This window comes from Canis aureus, chromosome 35 (genome assembly GCF_053574225.1).
Source record: "Canis aureus isolate CA01 chromosome 35, VMU_Caureus_v.1.0, whole genome shotgun sequence".
Classification (NCBI taxonomy): Eukaryota; Metazoa; Chordata; class Mammalia; order Carnivora; family Canidae; genus Canis; species Canis aureus.
This window is the reverse complement of record NC_135645.1, coordinates 14,752,078-14,776,822: the sequence shown is the minus strand read 5'-3', so window position 1 is coordinate 14,776,822 and position 24,745 is coordinate 14,752,078. Positions and strand designations below refer to the sequence as shown.

At 38.6% G+C, this 24,745-nt stretch overlaps 1 protein-coding gene and 1 long non-coding RNA gene across 24 annotated transcripts in view; one reads left to right on the top strand and one right to left on the bottom strand.

The window, feature by feature from the left end:
* LOC144305043 (uncharacterized) overlaps positions 1-12,188 on the bottom strand; it is a 30,595-nt gene extending 18,407 nt beyond the window's left edge. For 3 of the 6 annotated variants that reach the window (XR_013372067.1, XR_013372069.1, XR_013372068.1), the window contains exons 1-2: positions 12,032-12,188; positions 10,846-11,564 (exon numbers count right to left, since the gene is read on the bottom strand). This is a non-coding gene — a long non-coding RNA (uncharacterized LOC144305043). Of the gene's footprint in view, positions 1-6,908; positions 7,075-9,103; positions 9,213-10,406; positions 11,565-12,031 lie in introns of those variants that run through there. The other 3 variants (XR_013372070.1, XR_013372071.1, XR_013372066.1) reach the window with 3 other exon arrangements.
* PHLDB2 (pleckstrin homology like domain family B member 2) overlaps positions 1-24,344 on the top strand; it is a 217,737-nt gene extending 193,393 nt beyond the window's left edge. For 10 of the 18 annotated variants that reach the window (XM_077883718.1, XM_077883715.1, XM_077883711.1 and 7 more), the window contains 8 exons: positions 845-865; positions 3,592-3,627; positions 5,149-5,353; positions 15,043-15,133; positions 16,104-16,250; positions 18,099-18,318; positions 21,935-22,020; positions 22,834-24,344. In XM_077883718.1, the coding sequence (XP_077739844.1) occupies positions 845-865; positions 3,592-3,627; positions 5,149-5,353; positions 15,043-15,133; positions 16,104-16,250; positions 18,099-18,318; positions 21,935-22,020; positions 22,834-22,974 (947 nt within the window). In that variant the 3' untranslated portion in view covers positions 22,975-24,344. Of the gene's footprint in view, positions 1-844; positions 866-2,566; positions 2,783-3,591; positions 3,628-5,148; positions 5,354-15,042; positions 15,134-16,103; positions 16,251-18,098; positions 18,319-21,934; positions 22,021-22,833 lie in introns of those variants that run through there. The other 8 variants (XM_077883714.1, XM_077883724.1, XM_077883727.1 and 5 more) reach the window with 4 other exon arrangements.
* The last annotated feature ends 401 nt before the right edge of the window (positions 24,345-24,745 follow it).

The window sequence follows — 24,745 nt, the reverse complement described above, 5'->3', positions numbered from 1 at the left end:
TTCATTCACAAGCAGCTGCATGAGCCCCTTTGTTTTTTTTTTTGTTTTTTGTTTTTTTATTACAACAGACCATGCCGGAAACAAGAGTGCCGGGAAAGCATGGTTTTGTAAGACCCAGAATTTAGATAAAGATAAGAGTAGGCATTGTCATGTATGTAGGCTAAATGTAAAACACGATGTTTCTCCTTTTTAAAGGCCAGGTATAAATAAGGCTGGGTACAGGGGAGGAGGGGACAGTTTAGGACACTCCCACATATGCATCCATTTAAGCCTATTTTAGAAGAAAGACCTTGAGCCCGGTGAAGACCACTTTACCTGACTGGCTTGAATAAATGAGGTGCTTATTAGTGTGGCCAGGTGATGGAGACACAGGGTATCAGGGGACAGACTGGTCATAAAATTTGATGGACTGTGCTTCAAATAATTGAATGGCATTTTATAAACCCTAGCGCTTAAAAATTATTGCTATCTGCTTGGCACAAAGAATTGTTTTATGCTATGATCTCGTTTTTATTCTCCCTGTTTTCTAGTTGGCGAATATGTGTAAAGATGTTGTTTTCAAAATGTTGACTAACTGTATGTATGTATGTATCATAAGATTATTTTTTAACTTCTTGAGTTCTTCTCTGTAAACTCAGATTTAATCTAGAAATGTGAATCCATCTTGCCTTGTTAATCTGGTGTTGTGACTAACGCTGTCAAAGATGGCATGTTGGAAGTGTATATTTTTCCTGTCCCCTGTCATCCTTTTTGATCTTGTCTCTTTCTCCCTTTCTCCATCATTCCCCTCCTTCATTCATGACTCGTCCTGTATCTTCGTCTCCCGGCTGTGGACTATGTTTAGGAAGAATGAATTTCTCAGCAGGTGAGCTATGATAGGCTAACTTGTCAGAAATACTGATGAATTTTATCCTTTTTTTAAAAATTTGTATTTTTTTAACTTAAATTCAATTAATTATCATATAACATATTATTAGTTTCAGAGGTAGAGGGCCGTGATTCATTGTTCTTATATAACACCCAGTGCTCATTATGTCACATGCTCTCCTTAATGTCCATCACCCCAGTTTCCCCATCCCCCCACCCCACCCCTCCAGTGACCCTCAGTTTGTTCCCTATGATTAAATGCCTCTTATGGTTTGTCGCCCTCTCTGATTTCGTCTTGTTTTACTTTTTCCTCTTTTCCCCTATGGTCCTCTGTTAGGTTTCTTAAATTCCACATATGAGTGAAATCATATGATAATTGCCTTTCTCTGACTGACTTATTTCACTTAGCATAATACCCTCTAGTTCCATCCACGTTGTTGCAAATGGCAAGATTTCATTTTTTTTTTTTGATGGCTGAGTTGTTTTCTGTTATATACATATACCATATCTTCTTTACTCATTTATCTGTTAAGGGACATCTGGGCTCTTTCCATAGTTTGGCTATTGTGGACATTGCTGCAGACACACACACACACACAAAAAATATTCAACATCACTAGGTATCTGTGTAATTGTATCCCCCTAAACCCAAGTCATAGTTTTAAGTCATTTCATTTTCTATATTAATCCCAGATAGCCATTTAAAGTATACATCACAGGGCACTTGGGTGGTTCAGTTGGTTAAGCATCTGTCTCTTGATATCTGCTCAGGTCCTGATCCCAGGACTGTGGGATTGAGCCCTGAGTTGGGCTTGCACTGGGCATGGAGTCTGCTTAAGATTCTCTCTCTCTCCCTCTCCCTCTACTGTGCCCCCTCTCCCTCTCTTTAGAAAAAAAAAAAAAAAGGAAGGAAGGAAGGAAACAACACACATTTGGAAAATATTGGCAAAACTATAGATCCCGCAATGGTACAATGGTTAAATCACAAAGAAGTTTTTAAGTGTAAGTGGGCAGAATTAATAGATAGGCATGGAGAAGAAGAAAGAGGAGGAGAAGGAGGAGGAGGAGGAGGAGAGGAGGAGAAGGAAGAGGAAGGAGAAGGAGAGGAAGAGGAGGAGGAGGAAGAAGAAGAAGAAGGAAAAGGAGAAGGAGAAGGAGAAGAAGAAGAAGAAGAAGAAGAAGAAGAAGAAGAAGAAAGAAGAAAGAAGAAAGAAGAAAGGACCTTGCACATCCATTCTTCTGGCTCTCTTGGGCAGTGAAGAGAGTTGAGTTGGGTCCCTTGCATGTGCTATGCTTAGCCATAGCCTCAGATATTGTCAGGTCTCACTTTACAAACCTTGTAACTTCCCCTCAGGTGGCTGTTTCTGTGTAGAGAGAAAGGATTTAGAGCATTTGAAAGGCCCCTTTTTGCTTTTTAGTTGCTGTTCCACTGCTGAATGTTTTCTTGCTACATAATTTAAAAACAAAAACAGAAGTAGTCTCAGGGATTGGGAAAGCCGAATTGTTCCCAATGCACTTACTTTGCCCCTACCCGAGACAGTAGATGCATCCCACTTCCTTATTTAGCCACTACTAAACCTGGAAATTACAGATGAGAAAATGAATTGATTTGGTGGCTCTTTAGTTCATGACATCCCTATGCTAAGTAGAAGGGGATCCTGTGGTGACCAGGACACGTGTGTCCCCCTCCCTGGTATAGCTTGCACCTGTTCTGGAGCTACCTAGCTGCACGAGCAGTTCCTCTTGGACCTCCTACCAGAATATCCTCCTTGGTTTGCTGTTCTTCTGGGGTGTTTCCTCTGCCAGAAGTGCCTGTACCTTTGGACAGGCAGGCCAGAGCCCGAGTCCCAAAACCAGCTCTTTGGACACACACTGGTGCAATTCCAGGATCACAGGGAAGAGTTCCAGGCCTTTATTTGTGACTGCAGAGGTAACTGAATTTTTTTGAAATTGGTCAGGAGGGAGGAGGCTAAGCCAGGTGATAGTTGAGTTCAGTGTAAAGTGTTGCCCTTTGGGAGAAATGAGCCTCTCCATGAGGTAGATCATTTCCACTCACCTTGGATCCACAGAAAACAAAAGTCCTGCACTGGGAAATATATGCTCATTAGCAGCAGGATCTTTCACTTAAATTGTCGTGAAAATCTAGGTACTCATCCTACCATCAGAATGATCCACCAAACTTGGATAACTGGTGGGGTGATCTGGGGTATTTATGTTCACAGTCCTCAGCACCGTACACAGTGACACAGCTGGTCCCCGTGCCCACATCTGAAATTTTTGAGTCATTTTAGTGTACTCTTTACTTCACCTGAAGATTGTAAGTTCATTTTCTTATTCTGCAATGCTTTAAAAAAATCGTGGAAGATAGAAGGATCAGGACACACCATCTTCTGCTTTTCCAAGAAGGTGTTGGTTGCATTATAGGGATTTACCTTTCCTGGTTATGAAAAACTGAAGGCCAAGAGGAGGTTGTGGCACATGGTGGTGTCAAGGAGATAATTCTCATATGTTTTAAATTACGTGGCTGTCTTTTAGGGATTTGGTTTTCATACTAACACAAGGAAACATCTTTCGCATAGTCCGTGCCAATGTTGAAATTTTCTTTGCCAATAAGCCTTTTTTGAAAGCATAGGGAAAGATGCATGTGTGACTTTTTCAAATAATTTTTGGTGTTTTTTTTTTCTGTCCCCCTCCTTTTCATAATAACTGGAAACAATTTAAAAGGAGCAATTAGTAATTCCAAAAGTTCAAGTATCAAAGGTAAATATTTGAGTAATGATTTTTTTTTAAAGGCACAAGCTCCACGCTTATGAATGCACTGGCTTCACTTAATGCTTTCTGCATTAATCACGACAATTAATGGCATTTTATCTTAAGTATCATGGTATGCTTCTTTGTGTTGCATCTTCCCTTAGCCAAGTGATAATGTGGCTTTTGTGTGTGTGTATCTGTAATTTATAATTACAGCTTATATTAAGGAAACTTATTTCCCCAGAAATGCTCTCATCTGAACTGAAGTATTTTCACTTTGATATTTAAAACGAATCCAAATAGCTTGGCGTGCAAGCTCCCTGTGGAACTAAAATCACTTTACAGAAACTTTTGGTGTCTGATGGTTTGTGAAAGCCTCGTGGATGTGGCTTCTGTTTTTGAATGGGAATGCTCAAATGACGGCTGAGGGAGCTGTTTGGAATCATTGTCCTCCTTTCACCCTCTGCCTGCTTTTTTGGCCATTGCATTGCGGATTAAAAGCCTCATTGAAGGTAGGTAGAGTGCAAGGAGAGAGGTGAAATTCAAATGGTCCAACCATAAACTCTTAATGGATATGGTAATAAATTTGATGAGGGGGAAAGAGATTGCAAAATGACTGTAGAGGAAGGTCTTTTTAGTGATTTGAGGAATTGGTTTAGCAGGGATCCTGCCCTGTTTCCTGCAGGTAAGGTAAATAGAGAATTGAAAGGGAGAAGAAATCAATTTGCATTGCCTCAAATCAGCCACCAGAGAGAGCAAGCCATAGCAACAATATTTTTGCTGCTGTTGATGTGAGTTCTACATTTTCCTGTGATTGGCTACCAACAACTAGCTGAGGGCTGACAGCTAAGGTGGAAAAAGAAGAGAGTTCTGTGTACGGTATTTAGGAGGAGGGTGCCCATTGGGAGGATTGTTGACTCTAAATGTTTGAAATAATGGATGGGCAAGGAAAATTGAAAAAAGAATGAGAAAAATGTGCAGTTTGGATTTTTACCAGATTAAAAGTGTTAGTGATAATATAAGCGAGATAGAAGATTCTTAAATTCTGTACCTAGATGGTCCACCTGCTATTTTATGACCAAATCAAGTGTTCTTTAAATTTACATCCTGCTGAAGGAGTAGCTGCCCTAAGACCCTTCTGTTGGTTGTCACCAGGAGTCATCTTGCTTCACATGAACCCAGCTACTTTCAGAAGATACAGGGCCTTCAGTTGTGATTCTGTTTTGTCCTGGTTTTGCTTTGTCGTTTTAGTGTGCGCTGATGTATTCTTCTCAGTTGTACTGAGATGTGGGAATGGCAAAGGAAAGTGGGAGGTGATCCGCTGACTAAAAAGATCACTCCTAAGACCACTTGTTTGAAACTCTTGCTTGCACTGAGCATGATGCTGTGTCTTTGATCTTCTTGGCTTCAGAACAAATTAGACCAAGGTCCATGTTTCACAGGCAGATGTTTCGGGTTGCCCATTTGAGCCTCAGAAGATCTAAGGCTAGAAAGTGAAACATACTAACATATTTATGGCTCTTTCCTTAGGGTATAATCACCAACAGATGAGTGAAGGACAAAGGCAGAAATCTGAATTTTACAACCGCACGGCATCTGAATCAAACGTCTACTTGAACAGTTTCCACTACCCTGATCACAGCTACAAGGACCAGGCCTTTGATACTTTGAGCCTAGACAGCTCCGATAGCATGGAGACCAGCATCTCAGCCTGCTCCCCTGACAACATCTCTAGGTGAGATGACGTATTCACGGTTAAGGTTTCTGGTTTAGAAAAGCACCTGCTGGTTTCAAAGAGTAAAGTCATCAATTTGGGGTGATGTACATGTACAAGCCCAAACTTCTGAGACATAAACCGTCTACAGGGTGGAAGAGGGTTGAGTGTCGTGGCAGCCTTTCAAAGTGTTTTCTTTGTATCCTGTGTGACTTAGCCAGTCAGACATCATAAAATCCGTTTTTCTCCTTTATTTCTTTACATTTGAGTTCACGTGTATACTGTGCTTCCTCTGTTGGTTGACTTCAAGCCTCATTAGGTCTTCTTTTGATTGAATAAAGAAACAATTTCCAACAGCATAGTATGAACTTTGAAGGATTTCTTACACTTATGTTTCATTAGAAGGAAGACTTTAGCTGTTCCACATACTAGAATTTTTGTAAGGGTTTAACCATTCACATTTGGGTTCATACTTTGAGGCAAGCAAAGATGGTCTTAATGGAATTACTGCTAAAGGCACATCTAAAATATAGATCTAGTCATGGTACTCTGCCCCTTTGAAAGCTTTGATGATGCCCTACTACCCTTTGAGTAAAGTCATGCCCTAGAGTCTGCATTCTGGATCCATCCCGGCTCCTCATTCACTCTCTGCTCCTGATACACCTCACAGGGTTTCTTATTAATTGAGAGGGTGACGAATACTCAAATCTCTGTGCCTTTGACCATATTGGTCCCAGGCCTGGAATCAAGTAGTTTGTTCATTCATTCATTTATAGGTTCCTTATAGAGTGCTCCTATACAGCGTCTTATAGAGCACTTATAGAGTGCTCTAGAGTCAACAGTGGAGTGGAATTGGCTCATACTGGCTCTATACTCACACTAGCAAGTACCAAATTTGCATATTTCCCTCTATTTGCATATTTCCCTCTATCAGTAAAGTCATGTTGGTAGTTGGAAATTGGCCATGGTGGGAGTATTTACTCCCCATAAATCAACATTTGCTATGTATCAGGATTTTTATTTCCCTCCAGAGAGCTGATTTACCAGCACAACACTGTCTATAGTCAGTTTATCCTTCCATTTGTGTATTCACTCAATCTATACTTAATAAGCACTGGTAGTGTCTGGTATTATGAAATATCTTTACCATCTCCCTCCCCCTGTCCCATCTGAGCCTGGAGAAACTTTCCTTGTCCTTCAGGCTTAAACTTAAATTGGAAATTCATGAAAATTTCTCTTTTAGGGCCTTTTTCTTCTGTTTGCACTACAGTTGATTCTTTTATCTGTTATACCATTGATCACACTGCAGTATAAAATTTTTTCTGCAGTAATTAATTGGTGAATTCTTCAATGTCAAGGAGGATGTCTAAGTATCTTTTGGTTTCTACACTCAACAGAGATCTTAGCAGATAGTGGGTATTCACTGAGTTTTGGCTCAATAAATACTTCAGGATATAGTAAAATGGATATATTTCCAATTTGTTATTTTTTAAATTTTTGTTTGATCTATTTTAATCAGCTGAGAACCATTATGGTTAAGAAACATTCAATATTCAATAAGTGTTACTTGAGCATTTACGTATCCCAAATACAAATGTCCGCTTGGATAATTGCCATCAACAGAATTCCCTCTATTGGAAGGAAACCCAGCATGAAAGCAGGAATGCTCATGCTATTTGGGTGATGGTCATGCTACTTGAAGCAGGTCACAGAATGTTCTTGGTCCTGAATTGCTTGCTAGTCTGTGAAATGGAAAGGTTGTTTCTTAAATACAAGACAATGATGGATTTTAAAACATTACGATGGAAAATTACCATCATATAAATAGAATTTATTTCTTTTTTTTTTTTCTTTTTTTTTAAATTTTTATTTTTATTTTTTTTTTATTTATGATAGTCACAGAGAGAGAGAGAGAGGCAGAGACACAGGCAGAGGGAGAAGCAAGCTCCATGCATCGGGAGCCTGATGTGGGATTCGATCCCGGGTCTCCAGGATCGTGCCCTGGGCCAAAGGCAGGCGCCAAACTGCTGCGCCACCCAGGGATCCCCTAAATAGAATTTATTTCTTTACAAAGATTTGAATAATTTGCTCTCTCCTCACCTACAATAAGAGAATGACAGAGACAGAGGGAAAGTAATACCAGCAAGGTGTACTTAGCTTTGGGTTATTTCATATTTCAAAATGAAAAGCATATGAAAGACCCAACTGTAACCAGACATTATAACTAGGAAATTTTAGGGCTGGGGGAAAAGGAGAAGAGGACAGATGCTACATTTTGTGGTAAATAAAGCATGCAGTATATTTTCATTTTGGCATTAATGGATTAAATATTAATATTATTGAATATATCATATCAGAGAAGGAAAGGAGTCTCTGGGAAAAAAATACTGAAGCAACAATGAGAATTGTATTGCTGCTTGTCACACGGGAATGACCTAAATTGAAAGAGGAGATTATGTAATGATAAAGAACAGGGCTTTTTAGGGTGACAGGGGGTCTCAGTTGGTTAAGCATTGACTCTTGATTTCAGCTCAGGTCGTGATCTCAGGGTCATGAGAATGAGCCCCGCATAGGCTCCGTGTGCAGCAGGGGAGTCTTCTTGAGATTCTCTCTCTCTTTCCTCCTCCTCTCCCCCCAAAAATAAATAAATAAATAAATCTTTGTTTTGTTTTGTTTTTAAAGATAAAGCCTTTTGGGAGGCTACCATTATTATTTCAGGTTAGAAGGATTAATGTTTCATGTTAAATATTAGAAGATGCAGTATCTCATTTTTTAAGAAGTTTACTATGACTACTTGGGGGGATACACTTAAAAGTGTGGAAGGGTTGGGCAGCAAACCATCTGGCACTGAAGGTGCTCTGGTGACACTCGCTGCCCTGAACTTGTCCCAGCTGTGCCACCAGGTGCCGGGAGCTGACACTGTCAGAACAGAAAGCTTAGAAGTTTGAGTACTTATTAATAGATGACAATAAACTGACTAATCACATGTGGTGTTTTGGATAACAAGACACAAGCATCAGCAACCCAGCAACTATGATACCACAGTAGCAGGAGGAATAGAAGTGGGCATTAAGAGCGAGACTACAGGACGCAGCAGTTCAGATTCCCATTGTCAGAGGGACTCCTGTGCTTCTATGGCACTTTGTACTTAGTCCTTATTTTGAAAACAGCAGACTCTTCTTCCCTCTTCCCAAATAATTGTGAATATTTTAGACCAATATTTCTTTGGTGAACTCTTGATTGCTTGACCTTTTTATCTATTTTTTTTTAAAGATTTTTATTTATTTGACAGAAAGTGGGGGGGTGGGAGGCAGAGGGAGAGGGAGAAAGAATCTGAAGCAGTCTCCACACTGAACACAGAGCCCGAGGCTGGCCTTGATCCCAGGACCCTGAGATCATGACCTAAGCCAAAAAGGAGAGTCAGAAACTTAACCGACTGAGCCACCCAGGCGCCCCTATCTGTCCATTTTTGAGTTCATCTTTAGTAAAGAAATAGACTCTAAGCATTTTCCTCTCTCGGCATTTTTCCACTCCATGCCCTTTCCTCCCCTTCCAAAAATTGAAAGTAAGTATTCATCCCTTCAAATATTCACTCCCCATCTCTCATATTTAATTGTGATGAACACCAGTTGTGCAGCAGTGGCTATAGGAAATTATCCCAAAAGGATCCACTTGGATCATAATTACCAAGCATTACACATTCAGATCTGAACACTTAAGCACAGTGACAGGGCAAGAACTTAATTTTTTTTTAAGATTTTATTTATTTGTTCATGAGAGACACACAGAGAGAGGCAGAGACATAGGCAAAGGGAGAAGCAGGATCCCCACAGGGAGCTCGATGCAGCACTTGATCCCAGGACCCGGGGATCACGACGACCTAAGCCAAAGGCAGACGCTTGACCACTGAGCCACCCAGGTGCCCCAGAACTTAATTTATTTTTATTTGCTTGCCCAATTGCTTTTTCTTAAAATGATTTCCAGAGGTAGAGAATGAGAATGATTCCACTAAATACGCCTAATGAAAAGGACAGCATCACCGTAGTGCATTCCTGGCAGCTAGTTACACATGACTACGATCATTTTGTATATGTAGTTCATGCAGACCTGACCCAGTGGCTCTAGCAATCACAGATAACCAGTCACCATATTGGTCAGAAATTACCAATAGTATCTATTTTGTCGTGCTATCCGACCCTCTGAATGTCACACACACACACACACACACACACACACACACACACACCAAAAAAAAAAAAAAAAAAAAAAGAAGTAGAAGAATCCAAAGTATAAGATACTTGTAAAAGGTTTAGTATTGAAAGGAGGAGAGAAACATTTTTCTTCTGTACCACCATCTATTTTTTAAAAAATACACACTACCCTAAGATCAGCTTGTACACAATCTTATGATGGACAAGAATATGGCAAACATCAGGCAAATAAGAAACTAATGTTTGGAATGTATATTATGACAACACATCCTTCATGAGAACGTTTTCAAGTCAGAAAGAGAAAGAAAGGGCTAAAACATGTTCTCTTTGTTAGATATTTTTTAAAGCTATGTATTAAAATATTCTGAAAGGATAAGTATATTAAAGATGTAATTCCAAGTATATTAAAGATGTAATTCCATGGTGAAATTCTAGCGTCAGAAACTTAGTCTTGTGGTTTATTATGTCACAGGAAGCCATTCGTGGAATTACAGAATTACTCAGAGTTAAGGGTACATTGGGCCCTTTGCTTTTTGTTGAGACATCATTTTTACATCTACCAGTAAGTCACTTGAGTTAGGCAGTGTGTTTGCTTTTTCAGCATCATTACTCACACCAGAACAAACAAAAAGTTAAGAAAACAGGTCTTGGGTCATAGAAAACAGCAGCCGAGAGTCAATTCTGCATAAAACCCCTTTTCTGCTGAAATTACTGGCTTGGCTTAGACTGTGTAGTGTTCTGCATGCCGCCTACAATGATATGTTATTATCACAATTGCTATTACTAATTTCCTAAGCCCTGGCCTTGCGCTCATACTTGGAGAAAATGTTAGGGAATTTGATCCTTCATTATAGCTTACGTACCAGCAGTGTGCATGTGGGGCAGGGAGCAGGACTGGCTGTGCAGTTGAGGGCAATCCATGGCTGAACTTAGGTCTAAGGGATGCTTTAGTTCGAATTTCAGATGCTTCTGATTTGTTCATTTTTGGTAAAAAAGGTTGTATTCTGCTTTTTATTTTAGATAATCAACACCCAGTGTCTGCATTTTATTCTAGCAAGTTCTTCCAGAAGAGATACAGAAAACCAAAGTGATAGTAGAGGGACAGGGGCAGCCAACTGTCAAGGGGGACTGGGTGTTTCAAACCACATGAATATTGGTTAGGAAGGGTCAGAGGGCTTGTTGTGCTCTTGTAATATTCAAGGAGCTACTGAACAGAGAACGATTAGACATTTCATAAGGACTAATAATTTGCTGAAAGTACTTGAGAAGATTCATTGAAAATAAATATTCCGGGATACTTACTGGTTCTTCATTTAATGGCAATATCGGTGCACCAGTCACAGTCTTGGAAAAGTTTTATGTGTCTTGATGAGGAATTTTGTTTTGTTCCAGTTAGTTTTGTTTTTCTTTCCTTACTTATTTCTTGTATGCCATTGTTCTTTGTCTTTCTAATTTTTTTCTGTCTTTGCCTTCGCCTATAAGGTGAATATTCTAAAAAGCCCCGAAAACCTCAAATCTGCTATTTAGATTCCTTCACCCTTGACGGGAGTGTTTTTTTTTTTTCTTTATGAATATGGTTTTTACCAAAATTGGTAGGATACAGAAAGAGATCTTCGTTGACAAAATAGCAGAACATCATTGAGTATGAAAGAATGTCAAAACTAGTCATCTTTATACTGTTAATGGCCCGATGACTCAGTAGCACCAGCATCCTTACAGGAATCACATGCAAGATCAGAAATTTTTGCCTACTTTTGAAGGTCAGAAGTTGAAGCAATGGATAGAAACATTACTCCTCATAATTCAGATGGGCTTGAGAAAACTATGATGAGTATTGTTCTATAAATCACCCACTATAAAGCTTATCTTCAGGGATTTCAGACTCTCCTTTTGCATGGCAGGTACTAAGAATTTCGCTTGCTGACATTTGTATCTGCCATGGATGCCATGGTATTGACAAGCCGAGACTTCTCCCTACATTCCTGTTGCAGCAGCCTGTGCTTTTCAGTGTAGGTGCAATCCTGACGGGACAAAAAAATAAAACTGGCAGTGACATAGTATCACAGAGCAGCAGAAGTTTTGCTAAATAAAAGTAGTTTACATGTCAAAGAAATATTAAAATCAAAGATAGCAAAAGCTATAGAGAACAAGTAGGTGTCTGTGGATACAAATTATTTTTCTCAACAAAATAACCAAAATGGTCTTAAAAACATATAAAAGGTGGCTTAAAAAAATAGGTGACTTTAGGTGCCTAAAGGTTATTAAGACACGAGGTGGTAAATGTTAACATGTATTTTCTATCAAATGTTTTCAGAAAATTGAGTTCCTTTGGAGCAAAAGTTAAGATATTTATGTAAATATTGCCAAATAATAACTATCATTGGCAGAAACTTAATTATAAATATTACAAAATAAATGGAAAACACCCTCAAAAATACTAAAAAGTGAATAGAAATATTTGAAGACAAGCAACTATTTGAAAACTTACCCCCAGGATGTGCCCAAATTATAGATATATGAAAAACCATGGACTGAAAATATTTGTTTCTAACCAATTTCCAACCAATTTATCTGGATAGGTTTCAGGGTCATACCTAGGCCCAGTGCATGGAAGCTGTAGGAAGATTGATTTTGGTTCAACTTAAGTATCAACATTCTAAGAATGTTGTTCAAACAATGAAGGGATGGATACAGAAAGTTTTCTGTAACAACGCTCAGGCACAACCTAGATGAAAACAGTATGTTGTAGAAAAAACTGAAGAACAGATGGGGGTTAGACAATTGGTGAGTGCTTGTTTTTGTTTCTTTAGTTGGTGAGTTTTTAAGACCCGAGACTTAGTGGAATCAAATTATTTATTTACAAATCGATAGGAGACATAAGACATATATACCTGTGTCTGTGACATATATGTCACAGAAAACACTATAGAATATAAACATGAGGGATCCCTGGGTGGCGCAACAGTTTGGCGCCTGCCTTTGGCCCAGGGCGCGATCCTGGAGACCCGGGATCGAATCCCACGTCAGGCTCCTGGTGCATGGAGCCTGCTTCTCCCTCTGCCTATGTCTCTCCCTCTCTCTCTCTCTCTCTCTCTCTCTCTCTCTCTCTCTGACTATCATAAATAAATAAATAAATAAAATTAAAAAAAATTATATTTAAAAAAAAAAAAGAATATAAACATGATACTCATCATGTTGAGCTGATGAGGTGTGCCACTTTAGCATCTATGATGTTGACTGTTCTCCGTAAAAAGACATACACTTTTAATTTGTGCAAAAATTAAAGATTTTTTTCTTTCATTCTTACGGATTGAAGAGAGCAGAACTTACCCTTTTGTACCACCCCAAACAGTCCATGGAAATGAACTGTTCTCTCTCTATAAGGAGAACACATCTGGATAAAAATTAGCCCAATGTAACCTTGCAAAGTAGGAGATTAGCTAAACTCCTAAAGATACAACATTGCTAAGGTTGACCCTTTCCCGGATGGATGCAGTTTGTAATGGGGCTGGGAGCACTGATCTTTTTTTTTTTTTTTTTCTAAAAAACAGTTTTTTAGAGTGGTTATGTAGGTTCAACAAAATTGAGAGGAAGGTACAGAATTTCCCATATACCCCATCTCCACACATATGCAGCCTCCCAGGTTATCCTCATGCCCCACCAGAGTGGTACATTCGTTACAACTGATGAACCCATGTTGATACTTTATTATCACCCAAAGTCCATAGTTTACAACTGGGTTCACATCTGATGTTGTGCATTCTCTGGGTTTGGACAAATGTAAAATGTCATATATCTCTCATCATAGTGTCATACAGAGGGTTCTCACTGCCCTGAAAACCCTGCGTGCTCTGATTATTCATCCCGCCTTCCCTCCCCCGACTTCAAACCGCTGGCCACCATGCATCTTTTTACTGTCTCCGTGGTTCTCTTTTCCAGAATGTTGTAAGGCTGGAGTCATACAGTATTTAGCCTTTTCAGATTGGCTTCTTTCACTTCGTAATATGCATTTAAGGTTCCTTCATGTCTCTTGCTTGCTAGCTCATTTCTTTTTAGTGCTAAATAATATTCCATGGTCTGGAAGTACTACAGTTTATTTTATTCATTTACCTACAGAAGGATATCTTGGTTGCTTCCAAATTTTGGCAGTTAGGAATAAAGTGGCTATAAAACTGCTGCTACTGATTTTAAAATAAACCATATATACTGTGGACATTTATCTCTGTAAAGGAATTTAGCTCTATGTGTGAAACATCCTAGGTTTGAGTTGATCAACAATATAATTTTGAGAGACTGTAACTAAGAATTATCCTTTTCATTTTCATATGAAGTCATTCTTATATAAATGCGTCTGACGTGAATCCCTTCTGTGTGACATGCTATAGAAGATACAGGCACAAAATCTGTCCCCAAGAGGGTCTAGAAAAGTGGACATATATTAAATGACTAGATAAATCTACATGCATAGGAAATAACTTTGGTTCTTTATAGCTGGAGCATCAGACTAAAGAAGTTTTGACCTAGGTCATGCCCTTTTTTCCAGAGCACTCAAATAAAATACAAGAGAAATGTAAGAGAAAAATAATAGTTTTTGGTTAATGTTAAACATTTCCAAGTTCTTTTCTTTGTCTTTTAGTTACTGACCCTAACTGTTCTTGCAGATTTTATACCTTTTAGTTTTTTTCTTTCACTTGTTATATAATGTCTTTCTCATTACATTTCTTTTGAAGCTCTTGAATCTCTTCAGAGGGGTTCCTCATCAGTACGGTAGATGAGTATTATTGACAAAACTAGCCATCACTCTTCTGCTGCATCTTTAAGAAAAGGTTTTTTTTTTTTTCTAATTGGCCTCATGATGTATGAAATAAAATATCCACATCTATGTATATTTTTAAATAATCTCTACACATAATGTGGGGCTCACGTCCATGACCCAGAGATGAAGAGTCACATGCTTTTCTAATTGCGCCAGCCAGGCTCTCCCTAAAATGTCCATGTGTTTAAAGACATAGCAAAAAAGCAGCTGAGGACACATATTTCCAAACCAAATAAAGTGACTTCAAACCATAGGTGTCATCTACATAGAACTTTGGTGATAGGCTTATTGGTCTGATATGTCTGAACGATTAAAGTAACAAGAAAGCCTCCCATGGTCCATAATTTTTAGACTCTGGAAAAAAGCATTTGGAGAACATGCTCTGTAAGATTTTGGGTTTCTTTATTTATGAGTAAAGCACTCTTCTTTGGTATTATTTTCCTTGCCTATATTTTGTGTCCTAAACTGAGGTAAATCAATGGCACCTACAATTTTCAGAGCTGAATTGACTTGCCTGTTCAGGTGAATGACTCTCCTAAGTAACATCCTTTAAAATGACATTGGATCGTATCATACCCCTCCCCAGGACTGGTGTGTGCACGTGCCTGTGCATGGACGCGTGTGTATTTCAAGAGACGTCAATCTCGAACAGTATTCTTAAAAGGCTTTTGTGTTCTCTTCAGTGCCAGCACTTCAAATATTGCCAGAATAGAAGAAATGGAGAGACTTTTGAAGCAGGCTCATGCAGAGAAGACCCGGCTGCTTGAATCCAGGGTAGGCATAATGTCTTTATGCCAGAGGTCGGTGAGAACGGTTCCAACTGCCCTGCACTTGACAGGAAATTATCCTTGGACCTTAAGAAGCAATATAATCTTGGAGTAGTCGCTCAACCCTTTTGGCCTCATTTTTTTCATCTGAAAAGTAACGGTGTTAGGATTTCTAAGCCTCCTTGCTGCACTATAGTTTTCTTGTGATTTAAAATACATATAGTGTCAACGTGGACCCAAAGCAGTGCTTATTATTGTATTTTCCCTTTGATGGCCACTTTGTTTGCCTCCCAGGGAACCAGGAGGAATGTCATGTCTATATGTACTCCCCCTTTCTTGCCAGCTTGTGTGCTGTTGTAATACTTAAAATCCCACATTATTGTGACTGTATCTCAAGCCCAAATCTGAACTTCCTTAGGAATCCCCCCAAATGCCTTTGCATCCTGCCTTAAAGGGCCCCTCCTTTCCTCTTCTGACTTCCTTGTGGGCTTCCTCTGCGACCTTTGGCCAGGAAGCCACAGAGCAACAAAGGAACCAGAAGGACCAGGACTGATGGCCTTCACTTAGAAGATGGTCCCTGCAAGGAGGGCTAACGCCCAGACTAGTGTTGGGTGACAATTTGTGACCCTTCTTATAAACAGGAGCGTGGTGATCATCTGTATGAAATGACTGAATACCACAAGCTGGATTTTCACTTTATATTCAGTTGTGAATACACATTATGTGTAGAGTTAACATTCAATTAAATGTTGCAGTTGCCTTTCTGATGTGGGATGATTTCGAAAACTATGTGAGAGGTGATTTTTTTTTCACCATCAAAATATTTATTAAAACCAAAGCAGGATGGAAGAGGTTATTTTAATCCAGCTGGTATATTGTTAGAGCCCAGGCTACAAAACCAACTGGAGAGAAATTTCTGTTCGTTGGAAGCATTCTAGTATAACCAGCCTGTCTTAAAATTTGTTCTGCAAATTTAGGAACGGGAAATGGAAGCCAAGAAACGAGCCCTGGAAGAAGAAAAACGACGCCGAGAACTCCTGGAAAAACGATTGCAGGAAGAAACTAGCCAGAGGCAGAAGTTAATTGAGAAGGAAGTAAAAATAAGGGAGAAACAGAGAGCACAGGTGGGTCAGTGGGTCCGGATGGGTTGGAATAGGCTGCCCCCTGGTGGTCATTCTGTAGAAGACGGCCGAGCTGTGTCCCGCTGCCTTTCCCTGCACCTTGGAACCACAAGAGGCAGATGGGGGTTCAGAGACAAAAAAAAAAAAAAAAAAAATGTGTCTTTATCTCAAAACTGATTGAGATCTACAGACCAAATGACACTTTTCTCTACTCCTGCATGGAACATTTTAATGGGAGAAGCATTTTTTCTGCTACCCGTTTTTTGCGGTATACTTCAAAGAAGCATGGTTTTCTAGCAGCTTTGAAAAAATGCAGCTGGACTTGCTACTGAAAACAAATAAAACCCTTTGGCTGAAGAAGAGAAAGGGTTCTATTAAGCCATTTTTGGAAGCAAACACGCCAGAACAAAATAATTTTACCAAACCAATTTCTTGGTAGTGTTCGTGGGCTTTTTGGTTTTGTTTTTGTTTTTCTAACCACTGTAGGTATTGTCACACGTGGCCCCTTTGCCACAGCTGTCCACACATGTTTGTGCAAGGTTACCGGACTCAAGCAAAACTCAGGCAACCCACCCACTTCCTTAAACTTCCTGACCTGCTTATCATAGAGTCTGAATTTCTGTCACTAAAGCTGCTTACGTAATATATGTTTGCTGAGGAACTAAAATATAATTTTTTGCAGTGCCATTTGACTTAGAGTTCAAACCCATATTGCCAAGGCTTACTAGACTTCATAAAAGGTGCCATTTCTCTTATTCTTTATAGCTGGCAGCAGTTTGATAGCACAGCAGTGAGAGTCTATTTTGAAGACTCTGTGCTTTGAGGTATCAGTAAGTGTGACATCTGTCTGAAGTCAAGTACCCCAGAATCAAAGGCAAGATATTGAAGGAAAAATACAAGGGAAAACTTGTTCATTTTATTTCATCATGTCAACCCTCTGCCAAATCGTGATTCACAGTGAAGATCATCCATGCCTGTTTGGCATTTTGAAGCTAAACCAAAAAGCATAATTCTATTTTAATCCTAATTATAAGGTTTGCCTCCAAGTATATAATTAGGTCATTTTCCCCAGGCCAGAGGGGTAGGGTTATTTAACAGAATAAACTAAAAAACCATTTTAGAAATATGACCCATGGTGTTACATGCTTCATAGATTACATGAAACTTTCCTCCAGCCATAGTAAAATGTAAGATATCTATGTACACCTTGTCCATATGTGTTCATTGGACAGCTCATGGAGTATAGCTTTGATTCTGCTTCTTACCTTATTTTAGCTTCACTTTTCAAAGCGTACATTTCTGCCTTCAGTTTCTATGAGAGAGTATGTGTAAGCCGATGTGCACAGCTTTGGGATATCTTGCTCGGGGTCGGGGGGGTGGTATGCTTACTAAATAATGTTTACCAATCAGGTCATGTCTGTTAGGTTGTATAGATGGAAGTCTGGGGAACTTCAGAGAGAAGGAATCGTCATCTGTAGGAGGCAGCCCAGGGAACTTCAGGCCTTGTATGATTCCCTGTTTCTAAGTGCTAAGTACCTAGTTAGTATAAACCTCAGGTTATTAACCTGAGCATCTTGCCATTTTCTCATCTGTCCATTTCAAGGAGTAGAATCTATTCACCTGACTTTATCCACCCCTCACCTCCCCATCTCCCCCACTGTGTATCGTAGCATCCTTCTTAAAATACTATGCACTTTTTAAACTCCAAAGGATAATGTGTATCTTAAATTCTCATAATCACATGAACATTTTAATGCTTAGGCTTTTCAGTTCATGTCCACTCGTAAACATCTGTGACCTCCAGTGATGCAAATAATTAGCTATATATGACATGGGTCTGTGCCTTTCCAGGCTCGACCTCTGACACGCTATCTGCCCGTCCGGAAGGAAGACTTTGATTTGCGAAGCCACGTAGAGACTGCTGGCCACAACATTGATACCTGTTATCATGTATCAATCACAGAGAAGACTTGCCGAGGATTCCTTATCAAAATGGGTGGAAAAATTAAAACGTGGAAAAAACGATGGTTTGTTTTTGATCGGAACAAGCGCACATTCTCTTATTATGCAGGTGAGTGATTTAAAAAAAAAAAAGAAGAAGAAGAAAACCCTAAATGATCTTTTCAAACCAGGAACTCTCTGTTAAAGAGCAAAGGTGATAAATGTCAGTATGAATGGGTTGATTGGTAAGTAATAGAGTTGATGACAATCTTAGCTTAGGTATATATTATTTTATATTCAGGTTATATAGTCCCCGTGATATGAAGATCTTCTCTAGAAATAATAAAAAAACTATGTTATTTAAAAACTATGAATTAGTCTATTCTAGTTCTGAAATAAGCTGAAGTCCAAATAAGTAGTAAATGGAATTTATCTTTTTAGACAAAAATATTGACTTTTAAACTGCAAGGCTAGGATAAAAGGTTGCCGTTTATTTATTTATGGTCCTCTGCCCTATTTAAGTCACACACAATTAGGCAGCCTTAGCTGACAGTCACTCAGCTAGAGTTTATAAACGAGAATGGTTCCTGAAGCAGAGAATAAAGCTCATCACTGAACAAGCGAACAAGTATTTATGAAGTGACTGAAATCTTTTTGGATTCTTTAAATGGTGGATTATGAGAAATATACCCTATTGAATCTAAAAATACAGGAATATGTATGTAACTGCTTATTAAGACTTATTAAGAAGCCTCCTGGGTCACATATGAAACATGACCATTGTCGGCACAGGTGTAGCTCTGTCCTCTTCAACAACCAAAGAAAAGTAGTACCACCCCAGAGCTGATGAAGAGACCCTTCTCTCTGGCGATGGTACCAACATTTATGTGCATTGTCAAAAATTGTTATATCACTGTAATCAATGAGAAATAACAGTCCAGTCACTTAATCTATAGTGTGAGGTCAGGATATGTTTATGAAGAGAAGGGGGAGTGACCAAGAAGCATGTGGAAGAAGGGAAACACTGGCTGTGGGACCCCAGAATTGGCGTGTGCAGGGGGTAGGGTGTGTACCTTTCAGTTAGGAGCTCTTTGGTGGGGCTCCAGTTAATGCAGTGGCTAGCGGCCTGAAGCGAACTGCCTAACCCTTAGGGCTGGCTTCCCTGCTTGCCTCTCTCGGGCTTTCTGAAAATCCAGAGATGTTCTCTTCAGTTGTACAACAGAAAAGATGCTAGTTTAATGAGAAATGCCAATTTAGTGTCTGCAAAAATCCATAGACAAAACTTTGCCTCTGTGATAATCTCCCCAACCTCTCACCCAGAATTGTCCAAAAATAAAATTCTCATTATTAACTTCAGACAGAACAGCTTCACTCTTCAATTCTCTGAGAGCCTCGTCTCTTGGTCAGTTACTCAATTCTCGCTCCTTCTGACCATGTCAATGCATTTTTCCAAATTCAAACTTCTTGGTGATTTGTTTTTGATTTTTTTTTTAAGAACCAAAACCTTTTTGGTATATGAATGATGACTCAGAACAGTCTTACATAAGAAAAGCAAAAATAATATTTCATTCAGCTTTTTAATATGTAGATCAAATATGTATACGACTGACCAGTGAGTCCTAGTTGGACAAACGCTGTTCATTTGGCTGTTTCCAGCCATCATTGGCTGGTCTGCTCCCCGCACTCCCACCCCCACTCTCCCCAGACATCACTAAGTGCGGGTCCACAGGAGGCCATACAGATTGCAGTTCAGGCTGGACTTGACCCCACAGGCGCCACGGCCCTTCCACTGGTGGTGGGGTAGAAAGGCACCGTGTTTGCAAAAGGAGCTGTAGTGGTGACAAGAGCCCAAAGTCTTGACAAGAGCCAATCGTGCCCTTGGCCTCCTGCATATATTAACTGGATAACCTTACAAGAATCTCTAAAGAAAACAGAGACACAGAAAACATATCTGTAAATTGATGGGATAATGCTATGGAAATTGAATGATAAATAGCTTTATCGTGTCGGTTCGCAATAGCATTATTGATTCTCTTAGTTCACAATGTCCTTGTGAGGCCAGTATTTTTTTAGAGCTCTTGCCCATATAGGAAGTGCCCTCTAAACAAAAGTTTCATTCCCCAGTTTTCTGCCTCCTTGAAACACTGATACGATTTGCTTTTATCTTCAGATTTTGTTTTACATTTGTTTTCAGAAAATAAAGTGTTAACTGTATTCCCATTAATAGTTGCAGAATCCTTCAGAATTGAGAGATACACTGACCTCTTTCACAGAAATTGATTGGAACCCACTGAACGTGGCATTAATTAAAACAGTTTCCTGAGGAGGAGCAAAACAAACAAACACATGCAACTATGGCCCATGGTCAAACATGGGCAAGTAACTTAGAGAAATGCGGAGTTAAATGTCATTTAACAGCTTTTATTTTCCACTGAATTTATCGGGGCTGTGGTTTTTTAGACTAGCTTCTCATTGTTGAAAAAAAAAAAAGACATTCATGAGTAAAAATCTTAAAAATAGAACAAAAGTCTAATGAAAGTCTCTTTGGCATCATAAAAGTTGTAACCTTTTCCCATTGTCAAGTCTAAAAAATCTTTGCAGATTTACTCTATTCATTTATATATATTTTCAGTATATATATGAATTCTTTCTTCTTTAATTGGGACCAAATTATTCACTTTCTTCCTTTTTTCACATAACAGTATTTCAAGATTTTTCTCTGATGAGTATATGCAGATCTGATCTTTTCAGTGGCTTTGTGAATTCCACTGTATGGCCAGTCTATAGTTGAATCAGTTCCCTGTTAAAATTCAAACCGATTTTTTGCAGCTTTCTGCTATAATGAACACAAATCCATTTGCATGAGTAGCTCATATACAATAACGTTTTAGGAATGGAATTGCTGAGTGAGAGGATTTTTTGCATTTTTAATTGGTTTGTTTTCCCAAACTGCCTTCCAAAAGCTTTCTGATTTGCCCTTCCACCAGCAGGATATGATAGTCTTTTTCTTTGCAGCCTCATCCGTGCCTTTAAAATTCTTTAGTACGCTCACATACATTTATGATCTTTGCGAAGTTTGACTTACAAAATATTTCAAGAAGGTATTAGATCACAGAGTGTTGCTGTTTAGTTAGTGGTTTCGTTGGTTGGTTGTTTTATTTTACTTTTGTTTGGTTTTTATGGCAAATTTGATGAAATCTTAGAAACGGTTTGGAAAAATGTTGCATTGAGAGGACCTTAAATTTTTGACATGAAACTCTACTGGGAACAGGAGAAAAAGCATGCTGGACAAGAAATTCATAGGAAAGAAATATCAGTAGATTATTTATTTTAAATTAGAAAAAACAATCCTTCTTACAAATTTCATTACAACAGTGCTACATATTAATGTTTCCATGACAACCACTGTTTTGGAGAATGTGGGGAGATAATTTGTATCAGTGTCAGTGGTGTTTTTAGACTTTGCAAGCTAACTTGAGTATTGGTAATTCTGAGTTGTCTTTTGACTGCAGATTCACTGGAGAACCTTGGGCAAAGTCAATTAGTCCCTGAGATTTGGGCTGATAATTACTTTCTTTTCTTGTTTTTTTCAGTATAGAAACTGGGCTAATGCCTTCACCTAAATTATCCAAATTAATCTTAGGTAATTTAAAAGCTAGATCAATATTTTAATAATTATAATGCAATTATAATGTTTTCAGTCCATCGGTGGTGATAAGGTATTTTAACACCATCTATTATTTCAGACAAGCATGAAGCTAAATTAAAAGGAGTAATATACTTCCAAGCTATTGAAGAAGTATATTATGATCACCTCAAGAACGCTAATAAGGTAAACACTGATTTTCAGATTTCTATCATTGAATGCATAATTAAGTTGGGAAAAAGATGTGTTTTGAACTCCAAGCAATTTAGATTGTTGTTCTGACATAACTGATTGATATAATCTTAATGGTTCTAGTAAACAAACGTAGAAGTAATTAATATAGCTGATCTTTTGTGGAAAAAAAAAAGTCATGGTGAAATGAGAAAATCTTCTTCTGGACATATTTGTTTTTTAAGATTTTATTTATTTATTTGAGAGAGAGAGCATGAGCAGGAGGCAGGGGAGGGCCAAAGGGAGAGGAAGCAGATTCCCTGCTGAGCAGGGAGCTGGATTTGGGGCTCAATCCCAGGACCTGATCATGACCTGAGCTGAAGGCAGACAGACACCCAACCAACTGAGCCAGCCAGGTGCCCCTAGAAGATCCTGTTAAGTGATTTTTTGTGAGATTCTAAAAGGAGATACTACTTGGTTATAAGGAAGAATCTTAGCAGGGCTAAGAAGGAGAGCTATTATTTATTGAGCTAGAGCTCAATATTGAGCTAGGTACCCAGCTAGAGCTTTCCCTACAAAGTAGCTAAGAGGATTGATCAGTGAGCTCTCCGTATGAGATTTCTGGTGCAGAAAGGCCAAAAAGATAGTCAGCCTTGAGAAAAGGAGTTGGAAGTGGGGTTATAGGTTCTACTAGAGCAAAAGTAACACCAATTTAGACTTCTACAAATTAGAACTTTTAAAGAGGAAGAGGCCCTCACATATATCTGTATTATTTAATGTAATTTCAGGACGTTAACTTCCCATTCTTTTTCCTTTTTTGGTTTTTAGAGTCCTAATCCATTACTCACCTTTAGTGTCAAGACCCATGACAGAATTTATTATATGGTTGCGCCATCGCCGGAAGCCATGCGGATCTGGATGGATGTTATAGTTACTGGGGCAGAAGGTTACACCCACTTCTTACTGTAGCGAACTGGTGCAACAGTCTACTTCAGGGCGACTGCAATAACCTCTTACAAGAATGAAGCCATATTCAATCCCAGATGAAAAGACCCAATAGACCCATCCTTTAACCGTGTATACTCGGAACTCCTTTTATATTAACAGGAAGTCACTTATAAAAGAGAAAAAGGGGGTTTTAACTCAAAGCTTCATGATAAATAGCAAAAGGACCGAAGCACCTATGAGGAAAAAAAAAATACTATTTTGGTAAATAGCATCACTTATAGGAACATTTCTTACAAACTATTTTTTATCGATTGTTTACTTTGGTGAAATAAACTGAATGGTTTACAAAATGTATGTACTTGGAAATACGAAATTATTTTAGCACCCCAGTTATTGGCATTGACATTATTAGTTATCAACTGTTTCCTAAAAAGCAGTTTTCTGAAGGTTATTTTATAAATAGAAGCAAATAAGAGTTTGGAGGGGAATATATTTTAGGAGAAGTTTTGCCCTAATTATTAAGTACTGCACCTAAACCAAAGACTTGATATGACTTCTGTTTAATAGTGGTAGTTTCAGGTGATGAACCGCATTTAGTGTTACTCTACATTTTAAAATGGTACTTTGATGCCATCAGATGTCCAGGAAGTTGACTCTGAAGAGTTACCTCTGGTATAAGCTACTGTACATATATAGCAAATCACTTTTTGTAAAAGAAGAAAAGACAAAAAGTTGTGTGTGTTAAACAGGAGCAGTCTTATTAGACAGACATTCTGTCACTTTGAGCAATTTAAAATAAAATACTTCGTGTTTTGCTAAAGATTTCTCCATTCCCAGTGCTGAGAATAAAAGTACCCAGGGGCTGATTTCCTTTAGGTTGTCCGTTTCCTCTTTGCTGTGGAACACACCCATTAACTGCAGCCTCACGTAAGGTAACGATGAAATCAGAGCTCTGTTTTCACCAAAGAACAGACCAATTAAAATCCTTATTTACGGAGGTAGCGTAGTTCTATAAAAAAGAAAATGAACTTTGACTAATGTTCTCTGTAATGTACTATTTTATTATGTATTTCTTTACAATTGGGCTTTGGGAGTTAAATCAATTTTTGTTGAATGAAATGACTTCAGGCAAGTCTCTTTTATAACAGTTTTTCAGTGCCATTTATCCTGGTTTGTCATGTTGTGTGTATTTGCAAATATGAACGTACTCTTTCCGAAAAGTTGGCAAATGAATAGAAGTAGAAAATAATGGCTTTGCTTACTAGTACGAGATGAAATGATGAGATTGGCAGCGTCCATAAAATCTTTGTCAGACTTGACGGGGTACAATTTTTAAAAATTTGCAGTGTGAGCTGTATACATGTTGCCAATAAATAGATTATCCAACTGGATGACACATGATTTTACTTGAACAGTGGAGGACAAAGTCATGATTGCAAGAGACATTTTGATAATATGTTTTCTCAGAGATCACCCCTAAACCCTGTAATGATCTAAAAGAGTGAAATGCAATTGCTAAAATTTTGTTGGTTAATATAAAGATACGGCTTTTCTGTAATGTACTTTCTTCATAGGATTATTAAGATATTCTAATCAGCATTATATCTTGCATGATGTAGTAAACCTTTTAAAAATGTGTGTTAAAATATGTTGCGTATGGATTAAAACGTTGACCAGATTTCACATTTGAAAATAAACTCATCTCTCTTTAGGAGTATACCTATTGGTGACATGACAGGGGATGGATTAATCAGCAAAAGTCAATTGTGAATCTCCACAAAATGATGTTTGC